The following is a 22,289-nucleotide window of genomic DNA, read 5'->3' as shown; positions in this document are numbered from 1 at the left end:
TAACTTAGTCCTCATAGCACACTACGAGATAGGTACGGTCCTCTTATTACCCTCATTTCTACAGAAAGGAAAGTGGAGGCACACACAAGTTGATATGAACATCAGTAAGGGGCAGAGCTGAGACCAAAACAAAAACAATCTGACTCAAGGGCACACTCCTCACTGTGACACATGCTGCTTCTCAGTTATGAGCAAATGGGTTTTGATGCATAAGCAAAGAAAAAATTAAGACAAAAGCAAGATTAATGACGTAGTTAGATGATGCTCAGGCTCCCAAGTTGTCTACCCAATATCTATTCTCTCCTTTGTCCTTGAAAACAGAATCTATATTTCCCCAGATTCTTGTACAGATAAGAGTGGTCAAAGAGATGTCAGAAGACTTCCTTGGGTGATATTTCTGGGAAGGTATTTTTGCCCCTTTGTCCCCTGACCCTTGGCTTCATTCTGCCTAGAACTCCCACTTGATGGCTGGAGTTGCTGCAGCTATTCTGTGACCTTAAGGAACATTTGCACATGATAGTAAAACAGGAAGAAATTAGGGACCTGGGTCTCTGAGATTTGTGGAGCTACCACAACAGTTCCATCACCTGCCTAGTTTTGGACTAGTTTCTTTTTGTGTCAGAAAAAATAGCTAATTTGTTTACATTATTATAATTCGGTCTGACCTAAACAAAATTCCTAATTAATATTCAATTGGGGTCATAGCAGATGACCCTCCAATTTAGCCCTCAAATTTTGCTGCTAGGAACATATTTTATAAATTCTACGAAATAACAAGAAATTCTATACTTCTTTAAAAACTAATCTGCAAATCAAATATCCTTTATTGATATGACCACTGATGGGTAGAAAGGGAAGGAGAAAAAGAACCTTAGAAGAACAGGAGAAGTGCCTGAGGTGACAGAGGCTGGAAATCAGAGCTGTTTGGCAGTTATGTACCAAGATCATCTACTTTACCAGTCAAATTTGACAAACAATACTTACATACTGGAATAGCCACTATATCATAACATAACACTAAGTGGCTGGTGGAGTCCAAGCCAAAATATAGCCAGCCTTTTCTAAAAGTATCCAGAACCATTAAATGGTATTTTACCTAAACACATCTTTTTTAGGAGGTAGGAAGAGGGACTTAGAGATCAATTTTGTTCCAAAGAGGTTTAAAACAAGAGTTTCAAATCTCAGCTCACAAATAGGGTTAAAATGAAATGTTAATGGGCTTAACAAGACAATGGAGAAAATAAAGAGAATTAGAGTCATTCATCAAAATAACTTTGTGTCAGCAGCCAAGACAGATCACTGCTGAGGGAGCAGGGCAGAAAGAAGAGAAAGAAACAAAAAATTAACCCTACCGCAAAGGGAGTCAGAATCGGCTGGAGAATACTGCCAATTCTAAGAAAACAAAACAAAATGAAAGAAAACACAAGGAATTTCTATGCCAACATATCCACCATCTTTAGCATTTGCAAAATGCATAAATGCTTTTCAGGGAAATAAACACACATATGCCCACATCTTTAATAAAAGCTGCTAGACTTGGCCACTTTTTCTAAAACAGAACAGCGTACCTATCATGTCCTCTACATAGCTGCCTCTCTGAGAGGGTTCTAAGCCTGTCCTTTGGAATGCCTTGAAGTCTGTTGCTCTTGCTAAACACAAGCATACATGGAAAAACACTTCTGAGAGACCTCCCAAATTTCCCCATCTCTCAGGTATAAGATTACCCTGCAATCCCTTATCTTCTGCGTCTGTTACAAAAACAGGAGATTAGAAAAAGATACAACAGACGTCCTCCTGAATTCTTTTGTGTTCTAAGATTGACTGGGATACCACACTGCTACAGACAGTGAGGTTGGCAGCCCTGTTCATGGCAATTTCACTCAATATGATTCACTTCATCATATTACTGAAAATTCTTTGTTATGGTTTTCCCAGCAATAATATGTATCAGAAATAGAAAAAATAGGTGAGTGCATCAGATCGGCTAAGAACCATAACACACAATACTGGTGATTTTTCTGAGATTAAACAGAATCAATTTAAGTAATATAGTGGGCTGGCTCTGACTCAAGCCAACTAACCAAGTCATCAACTAGGTATAATCTGTTGTCATTTTGCGTCAGTTGCTACCATCCGCCTAGGTCACTGTGTTTTAGCAGGACTCTGAGGCCACATCATCATTTTGTAAGAATGAATAAATTCTTAATGGCTGCCATGGAAACCTGAGATCTGTATTCCTACTCAAACCCATGATCTTCTGGCCATCAACATGTTGAGTTAAATGTCTTACAAAAAGTGAAAATTTCACTCCGGCTAAGGAGATCTATTTTTTTTTAAGCTAATGAAAGGTGCAAAAGCTGTTGAGTCCATGTCCATATATAGTTTTGGTTAGTCTGTTATTGGAGAAAGCTATATTCTCAATTGCTTAGGTCTTAGCCATTAAGAAGTAAGAACATGAGCCGATTTTATCACCAAGTTAGTCAAGTATAAAATCAGCTTCATTATAATTTTTAATCTTTTGTACTGAATTTTATAGTTTTTCAAATAATATCCAAACCCCCCAGCTCATGCAACTTTACAACCACCATGGCAGATGAGTAAAGAAGCCACTACTAGTCCTCCTGTTAGATCCACTGGAAACTGAAGTAGCTCAGTGAGCTTGAGGTGTGGCCACTAGAGCAGATCCTGTGGCCCCTTCAGATAAAGTAAAGGAGGAAAATAGGTTGGGGACTGGCTGGAATGTGGGGACAGGACCCTAATGAGCTCAGTGACCTTGGGCAAGTCACTTCTTTTTCTGTCCCCGTTCTTTAAAATTGGGGAAGGGAGAGTTAAAGTCTGTCACTTCTGAGGACACCTTCTGTGGAAACATTCTGAGTGCTACTCATTTCTCCAAAGTGGAGAAAAATGAAATAAGAAAAGAACAGAATATTAGAAGTGAGTAAAATGGACAATGGGAAGAAGAGAGAAGAAAGGAAAACTATATGTAAGGATGACAAGAGACTCAGAATACAGTTCAGGGTCTGCATCACTGTTGAGTGAAAGAATACCATTTTCCACAGGGATTAAAAAAATCAGATTTAGATCGAAAACTTTTATTAGCCAATTATTTTGGGTGATGAGGATGATGATGATAAGGATATCACTACTATACTAACTTCTTTATTTTTTAGATGGATACCAGGTGCAGAAGTTTGCACTAATCATATTACCAGGTGCATGAGGCATTGTTATTTCTAGGCTGTATATGTAGCAGATTTTGTTTGGTTATTAACAAATAAGTGGGAACCATTATAACCAACTCAGAGTTTATATTTGCATATATCTCCGGGGACATCACAGCTCCTTAAAGGGACTGGTATCTCAATAGTGAACAAAGGAAATTCACTGTATTTCTGTGTTTCCTTGATTTTTTAAACTTTATTTGAGAGAGAGAGAGAGAGAGAGGGAGAGAGAGTATGCAAGAGCTGGGAAAGGAGCAGAGTGAGAGGCACAGAATCTTTTTTTTTTTTTTTAAATTAAGGCCATTCCAATTTATTTATTTTTTTTTTAATTTTTTTTATTTATTTATGATAGTCATACAGAGAGAAAGAGAGAGAGCCAGAGACACAGGCAGAGGGAGAAGCAGGCTCCATGCACCGGGAGCCCGACGTGGGATTCGATCCCGGTCTCCAGGATCACGCCCTGGGTCAAAGGCAGGCGCCAAACCGCTGCGCCACCCAGGGATCCCAGAGGCACAGAATCTTAAATAGACTCTGTGCTGAGTGCAAAGCCTGATGCAGGGGTTCAATCCTAAGACCTGAGATCGCGACCTGAGCTGAAACCAAGAGTTGGATGCCTAACCGACGGAGCCACCTAGGCGCACCGGTTTCCTTGATTTTAAGATGCTCCATGAATTTGAAAAGTCTTCCACTGCCACCCCAAAAAGAGATAGAGAAAAGAAAAAAAAAAAAAGCTGTCTCACATTAAACTAAAAAACACATTGGGATTTCAGGAATGTTAAAATGAGAGAAAGGATGTTTTTAAGTCAAGGCACTAATGTTAGCTCTGTGTCTTGTATCAATATTATGCTATAATACAAGTTTTCACAATTTTCAAAAGTAAGGTTGAACTCCTGCCCCCCAAAAGTATTATGCATGCTAAAACACAGTGCATCACTAAACATACACTAAACAATGGTGAATAAGCTGACAGCTAACATTTTGCCCATTTCTGCTGCCCCAAGACAAAAGAACATATCAGGGTGCTACTTGCCTTTCCAGGCTCACACTCGGTCCCGTCTGCCCAGGGCGTGTGCTGAGTCCGGCACACTCCGTCCACATTATTGCACCAGAGTCGTCTACATTGCATCTGTCCAATTAAGTTAAACAAGTCAGTGGTAATGTGATTAGACAATATGAAACCAGGCAGAGATTGCTCTCAATCAACATTTTGCCAACAAGACTGCATAGGTTAGAAAGGGATTTGTAATCTTGGTATGATGAATGATAAAATATTCCAAGGGCCACAGAGAGCAGCCCATGAAACACATTTCTACATCTGGCAGGACTTCAGGTGATATAAAAGGAGGCTGTTTGCTATCATGAGTAACACAGAAAAGAATATAAACATGGGTAAGTTTCATTCAAAAATTTTTATTATTTCCATATAATCACTGTACTTCCCAATTCACTATGCTATCTCAGAAGTCTCTCCCACCAAACCAACCAACCAAACACCCAAAGGCAGAAAACAGGGCACCTCAGAGAAGCACATTTTTGTCCATTTGCATCCTGATAACCACTGGATATCATTGGTCCAAGTGCCCACGACACACGCATTAAAATATCCTACACCCACCAGTTGAGCTACCTCCAGAAATGATTTCAAGTGCCATGTGGTCATAGTGCACAGACCTGACAAGCTAAAACAGGGAAACAGGTTTGTCTCATGGATGACCTTTACAGAATCTAGAAGAGTCTCTGTAATAAAGGTCATCTGGACAAGTCAGTGGGATGAAAGGAGACAAGGAGAGGAAAGGGCAGAGCTGTGCCATCACCAGCCCTGAAACCCTGTCCTCTCTGAGCCTTGGTTTCCCATGTGTAATATGAAAATCAGAATGACATCTCCCTTTTGGGCTGTTATGAGAGTAAAGTGAGAATGTGTCGGTGAAGCACCACCTAACAGCACTATTCCTATTTATCATCATTATCACTATTATTGTTGTCATTAATAGTCAATGAACCATTCTTAACTTTACCACCGGTGGTTTATGTTAGAGTGAGAAGCCAGTGGAAAACGATGAATTAAAAACATGCAGAGTCAATGGATGAGGGCAGAAGTCGCCCCCAAATACTTACCATATATGGGCACACCTGAGAACCTGGTCCAAAAATCAATTCACATTGTTTATTCACGTTGTAAAGTAGGCCTGGCAGTTGGCGAGGCAAAGGGTAGGGTCTGGATTCAGGTTCATTAAGCAAACACTCGCCGTACCCAGTGCTGTGGAAAGCAGAAAAATACAAATGCTGAGAGTAGAGACAAAAGGGGCTGCCAAAAGGTCCAGATGACAGTGAATGCCATCCTGCCATTTTAAAGGTGGAGAGGATTGTTCCTTTTTCGAGTGCGCTTTATTCTTTACTTCCCACGCTAAAGTCCAGAAGCTGAAGCTCTATTTTTGGTGTATACTTGTTTGCGGAAACTGCTGATTATCCATACAACATAGTCTGTAGGAAATATGTGGCTTCTACAGCATTTGGCACATTTCGGGGCAATGATCTATTTATTTCTTTACCATCATCTCCAATAGATTGTAAGCTTCTTAGGGGCAAAGATAGTGTCTTTTTCATCCAAGCATGGGGCTCTAAACACCATAGCAACGGGTCTTTAGTAAATGTTTGCTGAGCAGATGAGCGAGTGAATCAACAACTATAAGAACAAACACTTCAGATCATCTGGTTAAAAAGAAAAACAGCAACCCTCCAGCTCTTTGACTTTTCTGCAAACACCTCTTCTGGAAAATTCACACCTGGTGAGTTCTGATTAATAAGCCCTCTCTTCCCTGTGGCTGGAGAAATATACACCCAGTGACCTTGGACAATCACTTAACCTTTCGTACATCTGGGAGAGAGGAGCAATAAATCTGTGACACAGGAATATTGTATAATGTAATTGGATCTTTGAGCAGCCTGGCAGGAAGCTTAAAAAACAAAACAAGAGAAGAAAAGAAAGAAGGGGGGGGGAAGAGAGACAGAGAAAGAATGTTCTTAATTCAACAACATGGAGGTCTGTGTGATTTTCATCCACCCACATAACCCTTTTTGGGGTCATCTCACTACCCTCCCCTTTTTTGAGCCAAAATGACTAAGTCAGAACCACATAACTATTTGTGGCCTTCTTCATCGTGTAATCACACCCATGGGCCCTCCCCCAAGACCTGAGCAGACCTTAGAGCTTCACCAAGAACGAAGCAACATTTACATCTTCTCTTTAAGATCCCTACTTTTTCGTTAGCTCAGTCTGTAATCTTCAAAACTCTGGCAAGGCGAGGAACTGCACAGATGTTGGAGAATATTTTTTTTACCTCCTCCCAGGAATGTCAACAAAAATAACAACTCCAAAGGAATGCTTGGCTCTACATTTTCTTTCCCACAATGAGTTCACTACATGGAGGCCAGACACAAGAAGCCTGTGCTAGAAGAAAGCTTAAGTCTTACTCTAAAAACTCAGTGATGTATCTTCGGCTACATTTTGACCACATCCAGGGGTTGGTATAGAAGTTCAATGTAGGAGCCATGACATGCTGAGGACTCTTGACTCCTTCCTCCTTGCACTTGTTGTTGTCATCATGAGGCATGTTAAACCTAAGGCCGACAAGACAAAGACAGGAATGTCAATAAATACCAAAACGTTGAGCTGTTATCACTGCTTCAAGAATGCATCTGTCTAAGAGAAAAAAGTTAACTGCCTTCTGCATTGTGGATAAGAACCTACATGCCGGGGAGCAGGAGGAAACTTCCTGGATGATTCAAGGTGGAGTGCAGCATAGAATGTAATTCTCACCCAATTTAATACAAAGTGCCTTTAATGTATAAAAAAAGATGTTGAGTAGCTCATTATCTGGGTTAAGGGTACTTTTTGGAACTGCAGGCGCTCTGAATGTGCTGTAGTTGGTGCTAGAATACAGTAGTTGAAATTCCTAATAAGCTGTGAAAGGCCAATTTATAGAGTCAAGAATTTGGCAAGTTATGATAACACTGTGAATATATAAAGAGTCGGTCAAGTTCAAAACTTGAAGCCAGAAGTTTTCTAATAAGAAGCTCACTATGGGTCTTGGCATTTCCTCCTTTTGGGTCAGGTTGACAAATGATATAACCGTGTTAGGTATATCACGACAGAAGTATGCAAAGTTCGTGCACAATAACACCCATTAAGGGAAGCTGCAAGCATGCCAATCCAATTGGCTTAATGCAGACATAGCAAATAGTTTCATGCTTCCTGCCAACGCCAATTGATTGGTACTGGCTTCCTAAAAAGCTGGGCACAAAAGGATTCTTCAGCTAATCCACGTTCTGCCCCTGGAGTGATGGAGTGCCAATGTCCTCCCGGGCCTGGGAGAGAACTCAGCAGCAGCATTAACACATACTTGCCATTCTTGGCTTCGCCAGAGAAAATGGGGGGAAACATGATACGAAGCATTTCTCAATCTTGAGACATCAAGTCTATGACCCACATGCCATTCTCAGCTCCAGTACCGAGCGCAGAGAGGTGGTCCTCCCTGGATGACTCCCCAGTCGCAAAACGGATACATGTGACTAACTTTGCATTGAGAGAGGAATCCCTTCCACTCATTCATCTTGAAATAGGGAAATCAGTGAGCTAGACAGAAGTGTGTAGACTCATTTCACATGTATCTAAAAGCTGGGATAAAAGCCCATGAAGTCCATTCCACTCCTTTCTCTTGGGTTTGGTTTTCTTCTTCTAACAAGACTTGGGCTCTTCAATAATTGCCTGATGGAATAATTGCCAGATGAAAATTATGAGATAGAAAACCTTTGTCTAGGTTAAAATTAATAGCAGTTCTTTCTGCTTAAGAGTTCATTTCTTTAAAAGAATGACTTGCCCCCGTTTCCTGTTCCCAGCTGCAGAGTCAGTATCCTACCTACACTGATAAACCCAATACAAGCAACACGCTCAAACCTTTGTTGTTTGTTTCTCGTGGTGTGAAGGAGCTGGTGTTTATTCCTCACCCCTACCACACCTAGGTAAAATCAAGTTTATTTCATCACATCGGTAGAAAACTTTTTTTTTTTTTTTTTTTTTTTTTTTTTTTTTTTTTTTACGATTTTATTTATTTATTCATGAGAGTCACACAGAGAGAGAGAGCGGCAGAGACACAGGCAGAGGGAGAAGCAGGCTCCATGCAGGGAGCCCGACATGGGACTCGATCCTGGACCTAGGAATCACACCCTGGGCTGAAGGTGGAGCTAAACCGCTGGGCATTCAAATGTCAGGCACCTTTGCTCACAGCAGGGGCTAGATAGTAACAATCATTGAGCACTTCACTAAAAAATAATAACCAAGACTTTTTTGCATTCGCAACATACCAGGCAATGTGTTAATTGTGTTAGATGCTTTATTTCATTTAACTACCTTTTGTGAAAACTGCTATTACTATCCACATTTTATAGATAAGAAAATGTGAGTTGAAAAAAAAAAAAAAAGAAAGAAAATGTGAGTTGTAGAGAGATTGAATTACTTGATTAAGGTCACACAGCTGATGGGGTGAGGGAGCTGGGATTGGAAACCACTCCAGTCTGATTCTAAAATCTCTGTGTTTGGGAATATACATAAAACATATTCCCTCTGGTTAGACAAATTGTGGAAGATTGCTCAGTAATATTGTGTAAGGATCTCTATATCCAGTAGAGATTCAGTCACTTCCCAAATTCCTCCTAACTCAGATTTGGTACATCCAGAAGCTGATATGAGAAGGTAGGAGCTGCTTTTGAAGCATCCAATGATCCTCAGCAAATACAAGAGCAAACACTTTTTTCTCCCCAACAGGGTTTTATGTTACCAGACAGTCATGACTATAACAACCTAATGTTTAATCTTTAATAAGTTCATCAGAAAATCTACTACCAAGTACGGTAGCAAATTAAAAAAGATATTCATTTTCCTTAAAATATAAGCAAACTTAACTATATGAGACAAAGCACCAAAACAAAAAAAGATTACTAAGAGGCTAGAGATACACTTTTGTTTAGCTAACAACTCACATCATTCACCAATTATTTCTTTCCTTTTTTTTTTTTTTTAACTTCTTGTCACTTTTGAGACAAGGTGCGCATGTATTAGCTCCATCTTATAGCGAGGTAAACGGCATACATTTTTCTCAAGTTAAAGAGAATGAAGAGGGATCCCTGGGTGGCGCAGCGGTTTGGTGCCTGCCTTTGGCCCAGGGCGTGATCCTGGAGACCCCGGATCGAGTCCCACGTCGGGCTCCCTGCATGGAGCCTGCTTCTCCCTCTGCCTGTGTCTCTGCCTCTCTCTCTCTCTCTGTGTGATTATCATAAATAAATAAAAATTTTAAAAAAATAAAGAGAATGAAGAATTAGAACAATTCAACTGGAACTTGGGTATCTGGTTCTCAGCTGATTCCCATGTTAGAGCTGGTACCCCAATATCACAGGCTGGTACCCCAACATTATTAGCACTAGACTTTAAGCAATTTAATATTACTAAGATCATTTGACATGGAAACAATATCTACCATGTGGGGATTTATGAAGTTTAAGGGAGCTAAATAAAAACACCTAGTTTGATGCCAACACATGGTTTTTGTGGAGGGAGATCTTTGCTAAATGTACAGTTCACACAGCTCCTCTATACCTGAAAATATTGGCCTTTGCTAATCAAAATTCTTACTTTCTTTAAAATGTCAACTTTCTAAACTAGCTGTCCTGAAAGGAGTTTATTAGCTCTTGTGAGGAAGGAATTAATAGGAAATTAACTGTATTTCTTTAAATACTCTACCTTTCTTAACGATAGATTATGGGGAACTGTGAATCTGTTAATTGCACAAGCTCTTGCCCTTTGATTACATTCCTATCTTGAACCTCCCCCAATCTGGTCTCCTGAGGCAGGAATGGCTGCCTTGGTGAAATGCCACCCTATTCTTCATGGTCAAATCTAACCTCCTATTTAAAGGTCTAAAGGAATTTCCTAGACTTTATGCAAAACAAACAAAAATCCCCAAAAGATTCTATTAAAATAAGTTTGGGAACACTGAGTTAAGCAAAACTCAGCAGTTTATTTTAATACAGTACTTGTCAGAGCCTTTACTTTATGCCACTGAGCCTTGTGACTCTAAGCAGGGCTAGACCAGGAAGAAAAAAGTTTTTAAATTACTTGAGTATGAAACTCCTTTTTATTTTTTTCCCCGACAGACCATTCTCTTGGAATTGTGCTGGAGACCTTGTGTCTTGGGAAACGCTGGTGGGTCAAGTTTGCAAACTGAGTTCCACAAAATCTTTGAGTTTCACAAAATATTTCAGAAACCAAAAGGACAGAGAGGAGGCCGATTAAGCAGGACTCTGGCCCACCACAACTGCTTAATGAAAGCCATGCTTTGTTTGTGCTATAAATATTGGGTATCTGATAGTATTCCCTTTGGAGAAGAGAAAATTGGTGTGCTCTTAAAATATGCTTGAAAGTTACTAGTTTCAAAATATACCCATTATATGCTGAACTAAACTGGAGATGCCTCTACATATGCATCTTATCTTTACCTGTAGAACAGCACACAACACATAGGTGCCTTCAAAAAGCATTTGTTGAATAAAAAAACCCTTGCTTAATAGATTATTTACCTTTAAACGAAGTTACCACTGACCTATCCATTGATGTACAACTCTATCAGTGACAACTCTTGAGAAAATTATTTTTAAAAGATATGGCATAAGAAATTAAATCATTCTAGAAAGAAAACAATGCAGATCAAAAATCACAATCATTTCTAGTAACTTTACACTGTTTTACCTCACATTCTAGCTATGCTCTGTTTCTAAAGAACAAAAAGGAAAAGCCAATTTCACAATAACCACTAAGTGACCACGGTTAGGAAATGTTCTCTTCTCTGTATCTTTGTTCCATCTCTTCCCTTTTAGGGACATCACTGTGCCCAGAGGCTAAATGTCTGAATGAAAGCCTTGTACGTCTACAGTCAGGAACAATCTGGATCTGCGAAAATCTTGTGAACCAGAGCAATGAAGGGAGACCCTCTCAGATAAAGATGTTACACTAGGAAAGTTTCCTAAGCTAATGCACCCTTTGCTTCAGTGGATGGCTGGAAAGGCCTCATTTCTCCAACTCCCAGAAAGAAAGGAAAATACTAGATATTTCACAGAAAATGTGTGTAGGTAAAGCAAAGACATGTCAGCTATGGCTGAAGAGGGGCTGCTGTGCTACTCAGCTTTCTAAAGTCATTTTTCCCAACTAGAGTCAAAGCTCTTCAACCCTGAAGTCTTTGTTATGACTCAAAAAGTGCCCTCTGCTCTCTGAGGTCAAGAGGATCCTCTCTGATGCAAAGGAAGAAAAGTTTGAGGTCACTCTGAATTAAATGAAAATATGGCAAGGAAACGTACACATGGCCCAGTTCATGGGCTATTGTGAAAGCTGTACTCAGTCCACTGTCCTCACTGATAGAACAGCTTCTGTAGGGATCACAGATGGTACCCAGCTCAGCAAGACCTATTCAGAGGGGGAAAAAAAGAAGAAGGATTTACTTTACAAAGCAATTGTGACTTGGAATAAAAACATGTAATAAACTGTTGTAGCCATAGAGGATACGCACAGCGGACTCACCTAAGGTATCACATTTGTCATGAGCTCTGCAGATATCCTGTCTGAAAGGAAAGCAGACTTAGGGCCATGACGACACCAAAGAGTAAATGTCAATACAAGCAAACACCTGACAGTCTTTTAGGCATTCACGACAGTGTCTACCTCATCGAGGAGGAGGTTACAACAAGCCAATTAAGAAGGCCACAGGTCTGTAACTCAAAAAAGCCTGGTAACCAGTGATGTAAGGATTAAAAGCTACATCAGGAGGGCTTCTTTGGCCACAGGGGTAGCCACAGAGCAAGTAAAAAAAAACTCTCCAGCCTGGGCTTTCCCTCCTACAGTGGCATGAGTGATTCTAGTCTGTTTGTGAACATTCCTGAGAAGGCTCTAAACGCTCATTTCAGTTCACTTATGAGTAAGCGATTGTGACTATCTCCGAGGTGGCCAACAGGAAACACAAGCAGGCCAGCACTCCTCTCTGTTGCCCTGTACAGCATTTTAAATAGTTCTGAGAAAGTAGCTACCATGTAAAAATTTGGAAGATTTCACTCAAAACAAAAAGTCCATATTGCTGACCTCTTGCAAAATCACAGAAGCTGGCAATGCTAGATGCGTTTGTGACATGGTAACAACCAGCTCCATCTGAATAGCACCTGCCTTTAGTCTAAGGGTGTTTCCTGTTTGGCCCGCCTAACACATCTACTGACTACCTGGCACCTGTTGGCTAGCAGTTCTCAGCCAGGGGTGATTTTGCTCCCCACCCCAGAGGGCATTTGACAATGTCTGGAGATATTGTTGGTTGTCACAGTCGAGAGGAGAGGCTGCCACGGACAGATAGTAGGTAGAGACCATAGATACTGCTCAATGTCCTGCAATCCACAGGGCGGCCTCCACAATAGTGCTGCTTGGGAACCTGGTCCTACGGGCTGGCTAACAAGAATATACGACTTCACCCACCAACATGCTTGCAAACTGAATGATTCGAGGAATAAGAAATCCATATACCTTGTTACAAGAACAGCCGTATCGTGCTGGATTCCACCAGGGTAATTCTTGGAGTGCTGCCACTGGCAAAAATTTCTTAAAGTTGTCTGGGCATTAAAAGATATGGAAGGTCCTTCCTAAATGCAGAAAAGAATTATGATTGGCCCATTGTACCAACACCAATCCGATATGCCATTTCGGATACATATACAAGAAAGAAGAAAAAAAACTTTATTACCTGTTCATTATGAATCACAACTAAGTTCACAATAACAATATTAATTAAATTTCCAATACTTGGGTCTTTATAGATAGAGGCTACCTGCAACCGAGATAAATTTTTCAAGGTTAATTGTGAACTCTGTGTAAGCAATAAGCAATTTACTTCTTACGCTGGGCTCCACCTCTTTCCACGTTTCACGCAACATATGCATTTTGTCGTTTTGAATTTGCATTCATTCGGCAAACATTTATTAAAGCTCTCTTTGAAAAATTCATAGATGGCAGTTTCAGATAATAATGAATCCCAACAAGTTTAAATCTCAAAGTGTTTTCCTTGGAAATTGTATCGCCACGCAACTTAACAGTTTTCTGTGCCAAAACACTGGATATTAAGTTTTGATCCAGCTCTTTCAACCCAGTTGAAGTGCCAGATTGCCCAATTATGGAATTTCACATGGACCACATGTTTGCTAATACTGCTGTTCTTCGTGCTTACCTCCCATTTGTCTTCTTCACAACCCAGTAGCCCATTTTGCTTTGTTTTATTTTTTTTCATTATTATTGCTAATCATGAAAGCTAACGTTCACTGCATGCTTATTGTGGACTTGACCCTCGCTGAAAATTGCATATGCATTTGCATCTAGTCCCCACAGCAAAAATCTCTGCACAAGTGAGAAAACTAAGGCTCAGAGAATTTAAGTAACTTTCCCAAGACTCTGCAGTGGTGAGTGGCACAGTCAGAAAAGCTCAACCTACATCAGTGTGACCCAATATCCAGGCTCATAACTGAAATTCTTCTGAAAGGTCTGAATTTATGAGTTGGAAATAGACTTGAGTCTGGGCAAGGTGTGATTAGGATTTTTTTCTCCCTCCTCCAGGACAGGAGAGGGCTGGAACACATGGGGCTGAGCATGGGGAAGGGAGGAGAGGGGAGAGTGTGGGGCAGGCAGGTTAAGGGATTGGGGTGGGGAGCACAAGGGAGCGGTTCACAGCAGTGAGGGGAAGACAAGAAGAACCACTGGACAGGGAAAGCAAAGAACTCTTAAAGCACCTGTGACTCAAATTCGGTCGTTTTTCACATTCTTTTGGGAAATCTATTAAAAGTAGGCTCCCGTTCATATAAATTAAGGTCAATCCATTAGAATAAACGCTGTGTTTTACATATTGTTCTAAAAACGGTGTGTGACAATGTTCTGTTTTGCTTTGAAAAAAGTTGTATCTGCATACAAACTTGAGTTGTGCTGTCCAACATGGTGGCCACTTGCCACACATGGCCACCGAGCACTGGAAATGTGGCTTTATGTCTAAATGAGATGTACTGTTGAATGTAAACACATACTGCATTTTAAGACTTCGTATGAGTCTAAAATGAGATGTACTGTTGAGTATAAACACAGATTGCATTTTAAGACTTAGTATGAAAAAAAAAGAGTAAAATATCTCCTTTGCAATTTTTGAAATGACAGCATTTTGATAGAAAATAATATACATCATTAAAACTAATTTTTCTTGTTTCTTGTTAAATTACATACGTGGCTTGCATTATATTTCTCCTGGGCAGTGCTGGTTAGAAACATATGCAAAAAAGAACTTTTAACAGTGGTGGCCTCTGGAAGGCGCCAGGGTAGGTAATGGTACTTCTTTTTCATGATTAGTCTTTCGTTCTGTTAGATTTTTTTTTTCTTAAAAATGTAAATCTATTGATTTCTCAATTCAAAGTCAGAGTAGGAAAATAGAGAGGGAGAGGTGAGGTGTGAGGTGTGGGCCTCACCCCAGGGCTACTAAATTAGAATTCTGGGGAAGAGAAACAAAGGCAGGCAGGCAGCTGCAATTCAAAGAGCTCCCAGGTGACTCTGATTCACAACCGGCATCCAACTGTCTTACTACAGACACATACCTGGCTGTGCAAGTTTCTATCTCAGAGGAAGAGCACTGGGTTTAGGAAGTGGACTATCTAGAGGTCACATGCAGTCCCTAAGCCACTTACTAGCTTTACAAGACGATGGGCAAGTGGCCCAGCTCCTCTGAGGCTCAGTTTTCTTATCTATGAAATGGGGATGATAATCTCCCCTAGCAGACTTGCCAGGAGGATTAGAAATGATGCCTTTTAACTAACTACAAAGCACATTGTCTAACAGAATGAACACTCAATACTGTCACCGTTGATGTCAATACAAAAAGGCAGCCAATACATAATCTTATGTTCTCTTCGGTCACTTGCCTGAATCGTTGGAATGCCAGCCCTGAGAATGATCCTCCAAAGCACTGGGTGGAAACCCATTTCCCAATGGCACATTTAAGGACTCATAAATCACCTTCTTTTGAATGTACTTACAATTGACATTAGAGTTAAAATATAGTGTTGAAGGTTTGTTCCATGGTATAAAACCATTCTGTAGTCTGCCACCACCATCACTTCTACAAACCGTGGATAGGACAAAAAACGCTTTGTTCTTCTGTGGGTCCTCTTTTCTCTTGTGCTGTCCGTCTTGTTACCATAGGCAGAAAGCGCCTTTGTTGCTAAGCTGCTCCTTAATCCCGCCACATCATCAGCCAGGCTATGCCTTGCTCCCCATCTTCTCCTTCTCATTTTCCTCTTGTCTTTGCTGTGACTATTTTTGTGTTCTGCAACAAATTGGATGGCATGCATTACATTTCAACCCACTTCTCTTTCATAGTAAGATTTAATTTGCCACATCTTAAAATGATGCCTCTGTTGTCAAATTACCTACAGAATCAAGTTCTACACACTGTGGACTCTCCAGGAGAAACTCAATCTGTGCTCTCTCATCTAAATGACTAAGGACTTGAAATTAGCTTCCCTGGCACCTTCCATAAATGCTCACTTAAGGTCTGAGAAAATCAGGAATGAGTTTAAGGGAAACAATTGCCTATGACTGTTTTCATTTGGTAACAAAAGTCTTGCTGGGGTTTAAGTGGTTTTCATTTATTGTTCTTTGCCATAGATATAGTCAGGGCCAGCACAGGTACTGAGCTTTACAGAATGGAAATGGAGATGTTTCCTACACACTGCTCTTGATACACAATGAGCTATAGTATAAAGAGGTCTGAGAGGTGGCCAGGCTAATATACAAAGGAACTCTAGAAAATGCATGACAAGGTATTTTTCTATTACTGCATGAAATCATTATAATATGTGAAATGTAAGAAGATGCTATTCAACGCCTCTGAATTTTTAATTAATTTCTTTCAGGGCTCAGTTAAGGAAATAGATTAAACTCAGAGAAGATGAAGAGGCTGTTGGGTTGGTGATGTGGAATGCTTGATCAGCCCTACTCATTCTGACTCTTGCTTAGGTATGTCATCAGTTCTATACAATCCTGCCACTCAAACTGTGATCCGTGGGCCAGCAGTGGCAGCCCCTTCAAACTTGTGGGAAATGCTCCTCTGCCCCACTCCAGACCTAATAAACCAGAATCTTCAGTTTAATGAGATCTCCAGATGATTCATATCCATGTTAAGGTTTTGAGAAGCGCTAGTAGGGAACGTGGCTTGAAGCTTATATTGTTGGTGAAAATATTCAAATACCAAGTCATCAACCACACAGTAAACAGAATAAGCATAAAAGTGCCTGCCCAAATAGGCTCTGAGTAAAAACAGAATTTAATCCATTATCTTGCCTATCATCTCATAAATGTGCTTTATAGTTTTAATGCTGGCAGCTTGTAGTTTAAAACAGGCAACAGAATAGTACAACTGACGAGTATGCTTACCTAAGATACAAAGAATAGAATTTATTATACCAATAACAACAACAAAGGTTAAATTGGAAGTGGTTTCATTTTGGAAGGGTTCAAATATTTGATCATAAAAACCATTGCTAAAACAATCCATTTAGGCCAGGATGTGTATTTTGCCTGATTGTTTGCAGTTATTAAAAAATAGTGAAATCAGTCCACACTGTCGAACAAGTTTTATGTGGTCCAGTCATAGATCACATAACTACCCCAAAGTCTGGTACACAGTAGGATTCAATATGACATTCTTTTCTGCCAGTGTCTTTTGAGAACATCCATATATGTTATAACCAAGCCATATGGGTATTTACACTATTTTTCAGTTATTGAATGACTGTGGAACACATACTAGTCAAGTACCTACTATGGGCCAAGCATTGAACTAGGCTGTTTTGTGCAAGTTATCTCACAATTCCTCTCAAAATGAAAAAAATTAACGGTTACTTTATAGATGAGGGAAATAAGTCTCAAAGAGATTGAGCAACTTGTCCAATGTCACATAGCAGAAAGTGGTGGTATGAGGCGTCAGACATGGGTTTGATCTATACCCTAAAATGTACTCTATTAGAGCAAGATTCCTCAAGAGCCCTGGATTGGGATGGGTACATGGTTTTTACAACAGGTGTATGGAGGCCATGTTGAAAATCAAGTGGTTTTTAATACATGAAGAAACAATGTCATTCATTTTACGAAAGAGAAACAATTCTGTTTAATGTCTCCTGTAAAGGCTTAATATAATTATTATGATCAGTAAAGTTTCAAAGATTTTAAAGTCTCATTTTTCTTTCTATTTCAATCAATTTATGCTCTAATCTTTATTATTTTCTTTTCTCTTCAGGCTATAGATTCCTTTTCTCTTCCTTTTCTGGTGTCTTTTTTTAAAAAGATTGATTGATTTGAGAGAGTGAGTGAGCGAGCTAGAGAGCAAAAACAGGAGGAGGGGCAGAGGTAAAGGGAAAGAGAAACTCAAGCAGATTCTATGCTGGGGTGCAGCCTGAAGCAGGGCTTGATCTCACAACCCTGAGATCACCACCTGAGACAAAACCAAGAATCAGATGCTTAACCAACTGAACCACCCAGGTCCCCCTCTTTTTTAGTATCTTAAAGGAGAAGGTTATATTATTAATTTGAGATAGTTTTTCTTTCTTAATAGAGCCATCAATGGTTCTAAATTTCCCTTCAGGCACTGTTATAACTGCATCCCTGAAATTCTGGTATGTTCTATCTTCATGCTTATTCATCTCAAACTATTTTCCAACCTCCCTTTTGACCTATTGGTTACTTCAGCATGTGCTGTTTACTTTCCACATATTTTTGAATTTCCTATTTTTTTTTATGTTTTTGATTTCTACTTTCATTCTATTGTAGTCAGGTGGTACTACGTATTACCTCCATCCTTTTAAATTTATTGAGGTTTTTTGTTTTTGTTTTTGTTTTTATGGCCTAGTGTATGATCTAATCTGGAGAATGTTCCATGTGCACATCACAAGAATCTGCATCCTGCTGTCACTGCACGGAGTGTTGTATAGATATCTGTTGCGTGTTGTTGGTTTACAGTGTCATTCAAGTTTTCTACTTCCTGTTGATCTTCTGTCTCTCTGCTATAGCCATTATTGAATATAGGATTTTAAAGTCTTAACAATTATGTGAATTGTCAATTTGTCCCTATATTTCTGTCAGGTTTTGCTTCCTGTATGCGGTGCTCTGTTAGGAAGTGCATGTATATTTATACTGGTTAAATCTTCCTACTGAATTGGCTCTTTTCTTAAAATTATAAAACATGTTGATAAACTTTATCAACAAAGTAATGTGAAGGAATCCAGTCAGTACATGATTCCAGTCCTAGGAAATGTCCACAATAGGTAAATCAAAAGAGAGAGAAAGTAGATTAGTTGCTGGAGGTGGGGCAGGGATTTGAGGGGTTGAGAGCTACAGGGTACAGCGTTTCTTTTTCAAGTGATAAAGATGTCCTAAAACTAATGGTGATGATGGTCACACGTATCTATGAATATACCAAAAGCCATTAAATTGGACAGTTTACAAGGATGAATTGTATGGTATGTGAATTTTATCTCAAAAAAAGCTGTTTAAAAAAGAAAATATGTCACTTGGTTTGTGAAAAAGAAATAATCCTTACTTAAGGTCTTCCAAAAATATTTTGATTTATCAGAGAGAAGTATACTTGCAGTGGGAAAAACACTCAGGAAATGCTGTATTCACTTTTTGACCACTGACAGGGAAAAACATACTCTCAGAGTATCATCAAAGGGGAGGTGTGAAAATCTGAGCAGGAACTCAGGCACTAACTGGAAACAAGGTATACTTATTTAAATAACAGAGCTAAATAATTTCAGGCATTATTAATCACAAAAGACTACAATTTATAACAGAGAACAACACATGTAAATTCTACATTTCATTTACAAGTAACCTGTGTATCAAAAAAATAATTCAGTATACTTTATGAAAAAACAAGAATAAAATTACTTCATCAGAATCAAAAACACCTTCTAATATATAATACTTCCCAGTCTTTTACCTATCTGATCTTTAATCCTCACAAGTTAGAATCCTATTTTTTTAAAGATTTTTTTTTATTTATTCATGAAAGACACACACACACAGAGAGAGAGAGAGAGAGAGAGAGAGAGGCAGAGACACAGGCAGAGGGAGAAGCAGGCTCCATGCAGGGAGCCTGATGTGGGACTCGATCCCAGGACCCCAGGATCACGCCCTGGGTCGAAGGCAGGCGCTGAACCGCTGAGCCACCCAGGGATCCCCTAGAATCCTATTTAGTGACCTAATTAGCTCAACTAATTTCAACCACTTTATCCATTTTAACAGGCAAATTTTAATTTAACATTAAAAATCATATGAGCTTGGGATCCCTGGGTGGCGCAGCGGTTTGGCGCCTGCCTTTGGTCCAGGGCGCGATCCTGGAGACCCGGGATCGAATCCCACATCGGGCTCCCGGTGCATGGAGCCTGCTTCTCCCTCTGCCTGTGTCTCTGCCTCTCTCTCTCTCTGTAACTATCATAAATAAATAAAAATTTAAAAATATTAAAAAAAAATCATATGAGCTTTAAGGATTCAAATATTCACAATGGCTATAAATGCATGAACATTTTTATTGAGAATTGAAAATACAGAAATTACAACTTGTATACCTACTGAACTCCCCTGCCTCTGAATAGAATCTGTAATAACAGAGAATAATTTCCACCAAGGGACATATGGTATTAAGATAAAAAGAAAGTCATCCACATTTCTCTTTAATGACCTTGTAGCATAATAGAATTGAGGCTTGTGTTTCAAATTTGCAAGGGTACTTTGCTACTAGTTTTATCAGAATGGGCTACATAATGAAATTTTGCTCTGGTGGAAAGCACAGTACAAATTGTGTACTTTTGCTCTTCCTTCACCCTACCCCCCAACACATAGCTTTATATATTAGCACTGTTTATTGAGATATAATTTATAGAGGCTCTTGGGTGGCTCAGTCAGTTAAGTGTTTGACTCTTGATTTCTGCTCATATTATGATCTCAGGGTCCTGAGATTGAGTGCATCGAGCTCCACACCCAGTGGGGAGTCTGCTTGAAATTCTCTCTCTCCCTTTCCCTCAGCCCCTCCCTGTCCTCTCTTCCTCTTTAAAAAAAAAAAAATAGACAATTTACATAGCCATAAAATCCATCCTTTCAAAGGGTATAATTCAGTGGTTTTTAACATATTCATAAAGTTGTGTGACATCACCATTATCTGATTTTAGAATATTTTCATTGCCCCCTAAAGAAACCCTGTACCCACTAGTGGTCACTCCCCCTCTTTCTCTCCTGCCCCTGGAAACCACTAACCTATGTTTTGTATCTATGGATTTGCCTATTTTGTCATTTCATACAAATGGAGTCCTACAACATGTTTTCTTCTGTGATTGGCTTCTTTCACATTTTATTTATTCATTCTTTAATTGGTAGGCATTTGGGTAAACAACTCAGTTGAATAATACTGCTATGAATGTGCATGTACAAGTTTTTGTGTGACTATGTTTACCTTTCTCTTAAGTATATACCTAGAAGTAGAACTGCTGAGTCATTTAGTAACTCTGTGTTTACCATTTTGAGGAACTATTGGATTATTTTCCAAAGCGGCTACAGAATTTTCTTGCCTTTTCTTTTTTTTTTTAAAGATTTTATTTATTTATTCATGAGAGAGAGAGATAGAGGCAGAGACACAGGCAGAGGGGGAAGCAGGATCCACACAGATAGCCTGACACTGGATCCCAGGTCTCCAGGATCACGCCCTGGGTTGAAGGCAGATGCTGAACTGCTGAGTCACCCAGGGATCCCCAAGGAAATGCAAATTAAAACAACATTAAGATACCACCACTCATCAAGTAGAATGGCCAAAATCTGAAACACGGACAACACCAAAGGCTGACAAGGATGTTGGAAAACAGGAGTGCTCATTCATTGATGGTGGGAATGAAAAATGATATAGCCACTTTGGAAGACAGTTTGTCAGTGTTTTACAAAACTAAACATGCATATGATCTGGCAATCATGCTTTTGGTATTTTCCCAGAGGACATGTCCACAGAAAAACCGGCACATGGATATCTATGGCTAATATTCATATTTGCAAAACTTGGAAGCAATTAAGATGTCCTTCAGTAGGTGAATGAATAAACTGTGGTAGAGCCAGACAATAGAATGTTATTCAAAGCTAAAAAGAAATGAGTTAGCAAGCCATGTAAAGACATAAAGGGACCTTAAATGCATACTGTTAAGTGAAAGAAGCCAATCTAAAAAGGCTATACACTGTATGATTCCAACTATATGACATTCTGGAAAAGGAAATTATGGAGATAGCAAAATGTCAGTGGTTTGCTAGCGGTTGGGGCAAAGAGAGATGGACAGAACACAGAAGATTTTCAGAACAGTGAAAATACTCTATGAAATCATAAAGATGGATACATGTCATTTTATGCATTTGTCCAAATCCACAGAATATAAAACACTAAGAGGAAATCATAATATAAGTGTGGACTTTAGGTGATTATGATATAATCATTATGCTATGTCAACATGGATTCATCAACTAATAAATGTACCTTCTGGTGCAGGATGTTGATAGTAGGGGAGGCTATGCATGTGTAAGAGCAGGGGGATATATGGGAAGTTTCTGTATCTTCCTCTCATTTTTCTGTGAATCTAAAATGACTCTAAAAAATAGACTTATTACAAAAACACCTACCAAAAAGCAAAAAAGCATGTGATACCTTCAAAAATCAAATGCACATTTGATTTTGCAACTTGAACCTTTGCATGCACTTGGTAAACAAATTTAGGCATACTGGACAGCTGGAAGTGGCAGTGGCGTATTTCATAAGGCCATGTCATAGGCACTTAAGTTGTAACATTTTATAACAAGAAGATGAGTTAATATTGGCTTTTACAACTGTTCTGGCCTTGCTGACTAGTATAGAGAAGCTGTACACCTCATGC

General features: G+C 39.5%; 1 protein-coding gene across 4 annotated transcripts in view; it reads right to left on the bottom strand.

The window, feature by feature from the left end:
- Positions 1 to 22,289, bottom strand: part of ADAMTS9 (ADAM metallopeptidase with thrombospondin type 1 motif 9) — a 159,419-nt gene that overhangs the window by 113,242 nt on the left and 23,888 nt on the right. For 3 of the 4 annotated variants that reach the window (XM_038565917.1, XM_038565920.1, XM_038565919.1), the window contains exons 4-11: positions 15,366 to 15,655; positions 13,046 to 13,129; positions 12,829 to 12,944; positions 11,845 to 11,885; positions 11,625 to 11,730; positions 6,693 to 6,839; positions 5,337 to 5,478; positions 4,252 to 4,347 (exon numbers count right to left, since the gene is read on the bottom strand). In XM_038565917.1, the coding sequence (XP_038421845.1) occupies positions 4,252 to 4,347; positions 5,337 to 5,478; positions 6,693 to 6,839; positions 11,625 to 11,730; positions 11,845 to 11,885; positions 12,829 to 12,944; positions 13,046 to 13,129; positions 15,366 to 15,655 (1,022 nt within the window). The remainder of the gene's footprint in view (positions 1 to 4,251; positions 4,348 to 5,336; positions 5,479 to 6,692; positions 6,840 to 11,624; positions 11,731 to 11,844; positions 11,886 to 12,828; positions 12,945 to 13,045; positions 13,130 to 15,365; positions 15,656 to 22,289) is intronic. The other variant, XM_038565918.1, reaches the window with a different exon arrangement.

Source organism: Canis lupus, chromosome 20 (assembly GCF_011100685.1).
Source record: "Canis lupus familiaris isolate Mischka breed German Shepherd chromosome 20, alternate assembly UU_Cfam_GSD_1.0, whole genome shotgun sequence".
Lineage (NCBI taxonomy): Eukaryota > Metazoa > Chordata > Mammalia > Carnivora > Canidae > Canis > Canis lupus.
Note: the sequence above shows the minus strand (reverse complement) of the source record. Positions and strands in the feature narration are given on the sequence as shown.